We start from the raw sequence: 2,877 nt of genomic DNA on the forward strand, positions 1-2,877 counted from the left end.
TGTGGTCAGAACCAAGGGACTATCGCAAGGGTAGTGGGTTGTTGCAAGGGTAATTGTAGTTGCTGAGAGATCAAGTATCATATATATCAAGATGTCAAAAATAATAAATCCACATCATAAAATAATTACTATATACTAATTTTACACACTCAAAATGTATACTATGATGTACATTATACATACATACTGTGACTATCTATTAGAAAGATATCGATATACTTACTCAGTGAGTTGTACAGGTCCTCGACTATTGTATTTTTTGCCAGAAGCGCAAGGCCAATGAGAAGACGTGCAATAATCATTCTCAGAATCCATAGTAGTCCCGTTAATATGACAATATCCCCATGCATGCGAATCTATTGAATCAGACCATTGGCCTACGTACACGTACAAGAAAATTAAATATGACGATTATATAATTATCATTAATTAATAATTAATAATTATTATAAGAACAATGAAATTTAGTAGTGATCGATCAACCTGTTGTCGCTTGAGATGTTTGACCAAAGAAAGCGGCGAGCTCTCTTTTACGAGTGGCGACATCACCAGTCGTAGCAAAACCAGGGAAAGACGCCGCATCAGCGAGGAAGGCGTCGTAGTTGTAGAAGCCTTGGCTAGGACAATCCTTCATGTGCTTAAACATTTCATTATAAACTGATTCACTGAGAATCTCGCTTATACCATCATTGTTTCTGAGTAAAGCACGGGGGAGGTCATGGCTCGAACCATGTGCGACGAACCAACACTGGTATCGGCAGTTTCCTCCTTGGCAGTAGGCAGATTCGCCACCACAAAAGTTATGGACGCTGCAGCATCTGGTGTTTCCACATGGAGGGTTGCTGTTAGGTGGTCCGCATTTATGGTCACCTCTTTCGTCTGCAAGGACTATCACTAACAAAGAAAGAGTTAAAGATAAGAGAAGAAGACTACTTCCAAGGTATTTGATGATTATTTTTTCTTTCTTACTACTATTGCTTCCATGAGAGGTTGTTTGAGATACCTATATGAAGAGAATTAAGAGTATTTATATAGCGCAGCTAGCAAAGCCCGGTACGAAGTAGTGCTGATATTTTACCATTTGATAGGGACACATATTTTTACACATAAATAATAATACACTCCAAACATCAAAATACCATTGATAAGTGTTGGGCCCAAAATGTTCGGCCCAAAAACACTTACCTCATTTATCAAATATTCAAAACGGAGCGTTTTGACAAAGAGAGGTTCCGAAGGCAAAAGCTGTGGGTCAGAGGCAATCTGCGCCTCTAACCCCTGAGCGAGAAATTTTAAAAGTCGGTATTTTTGGAGGGAGATTTAGTTATTCTCTTTCCCTCTTTTCAGGGTTCGCTTGAACCAACCACTTGCTTTGTATATTTCATCCTATAAATATGAGATTCTGAGAAGAGAAAGGGATGGAACTTTGAACTGACTTAAGCATCAGAGTGTCTTTCTTGCAGGTAATCTCGACAAGTCAAAAGCAAATTTCATCACCGGAGTAGAAGCAAGTTATCATTCATCGTTGGGTTATTACTTCCAGATATAGAAAGACAAATTGTTGCCCCAAAAATTGGCACCGTCTGTGGGAATCGAAAAGCATATCGGCCTTAGCCACGTCGTCGAACCAAGAAATTAAGATCCACTACGAACCCAGAAATCATGCCACCAAAAGGCAACGGAGTTTCGGGCCCAGTCGCACAAAGCGTCCCTCCGACAAACATGAGCGACCAGATCGAAAGGATGTGTCGTCTATTGGAGGCGAGCCAGCAGCGGTTCGACGAAGCAATCAAGACATTGACCGAAGCCCAAGCTAGGCTCGAAGCCGAGATTGCTGAGCTGCGCGGGTCCGCTGACACGACTCGCAACACCTAAGCCCACGACAATCTTGATTCTAGCAGATCTGACGTTCTAATCGACCGCGTTAATTCCTCACATCAAAACATGAACCCAGGTAACGGAAGATCCCAAGGCATCCCGCCATCCTCCGGGGTCGAAGAGCGACAAGCCCCGACCTCTGACACACATGGGCTCGCGGAAGCAGAACCCACCGGACCTGCTCAGCCAGCAGCTAAAGTCAAGCCTCAACGCACCACACCTCAAATCGCACACGATTCTCCTTCCGAAGGTTGTGTTCCCTCGATCCGGTTCTTGGACAGTTGGAAAGAAGACATGATGCAGGACATGATGCAGAAGTTCTCAGATGGGCGTTCCATCTACGCTACCAAACACTTGGATCTAGTATCAAGAACCACTGAGAAATCACCTTTCTCGGAATGGATTCAGAATGAGCCAAAGCCTCGAGACTTCGTCATCCCTTCCCTGCCTGCGTTCAATGGAAAGGGAGACCCACTAAACCACCTATTTCAATTTCAACAGAAGATGGCATTAGAAGCTAATAACAAAGCCATACAATGCAAAGTCTTTTCAACGACATTCTCCGGGCCAGCTCTGTTATGGTTCCGACAATTAAAGCCCGGGTCGCTCAACAGTTTTACTGATCTTCGACGGACCTTCTTACAGCAGTACAGCGCAAACCGAGAGGCGCCCAGAACAATGGCCGATCTCTACCGGATTGAACAGGGGGAGAATGAACACCCGAAAGCATACTTACAGCATTTCATTGACCTCGTGTATCAAATCCACGATGTTGACCCACTCACTGCAGCAAATCTCTTCGTCAAAAGCCTGCAGGTGGGATCTCTCTTACATGAGAATCTCACCATGACACCTCCATACGACATGGCAGACGTGCAGACCCGAGCCGAGGGCATCTTCAAGGTATTAGAATTTCGAGAGCGCGCACAGAAGAAGTCTGCACTCATCTCTGCTCCGCCAGCAAATAATCCTCCACCACCTGCCAGGGATGACAAGAGG

General features: G+C 44.5%; 1 protein-coding gene across 1 annotated transcript; it reads right to left on the reverse strand.

The window, feature by feature from the left end:
• Positions 1-219: 219 nt before the first annotated feature.
• On the reverse strand, positions 220-1,385 carry LOC133823899 (mulatexin-like). Its single transcript, XM_062256753.1, has 4 exons — positions 1,365-1,385; positions 1,186-1,278; positions 484-1,003; positions 220-377 (listed from the first exon to the last, which is right to left on the reverse strand). Exons 1-4 carry the CDS (start codon positions 1,383-1,385, stop codon positions 220-222), a joined length of 792 nt encoding a protein of 263 aa, XP_062112737.1.
• Between the last annotated feature and the right edge of the window lie 1,492 nt (positions 1,386-2,877).

Source organism: Humulus lupulus, chromosome 3 (assembly GCF_963169125.1).
Source record: "Humulus lupulus chromosome 3, drHumLupu1.1, whole genome shotgun sequence".
NCBI lineage: Eukaryota > Viridiplantae > Streptophyta > Magnoliopsida > Rosales > Cannabaceae > Humulus > Humulus lupulus.

Bases quoted from the DNA above. Each gene is read 5' to 3' on its own strand.
- LOC133823899 (XM_062256753.1), bottom strand. From the start codon at position 1,385: ATGAAATATACAAAGCAAGTG. The intron at 1,004-1,185 runs GTAAGTGTTTTT...CTCTTCATATAG, and splicing joins TTGAATATTTGATAAATGAG to GTATCTCAAACAACCTCTCA. The intron at 378-483 runs GTTGATCGATCA...ACGTGTACGTAG, and splicing joins AACATCTCAAGCGACAACAG to GCCAATGGTCTGATTCAATA.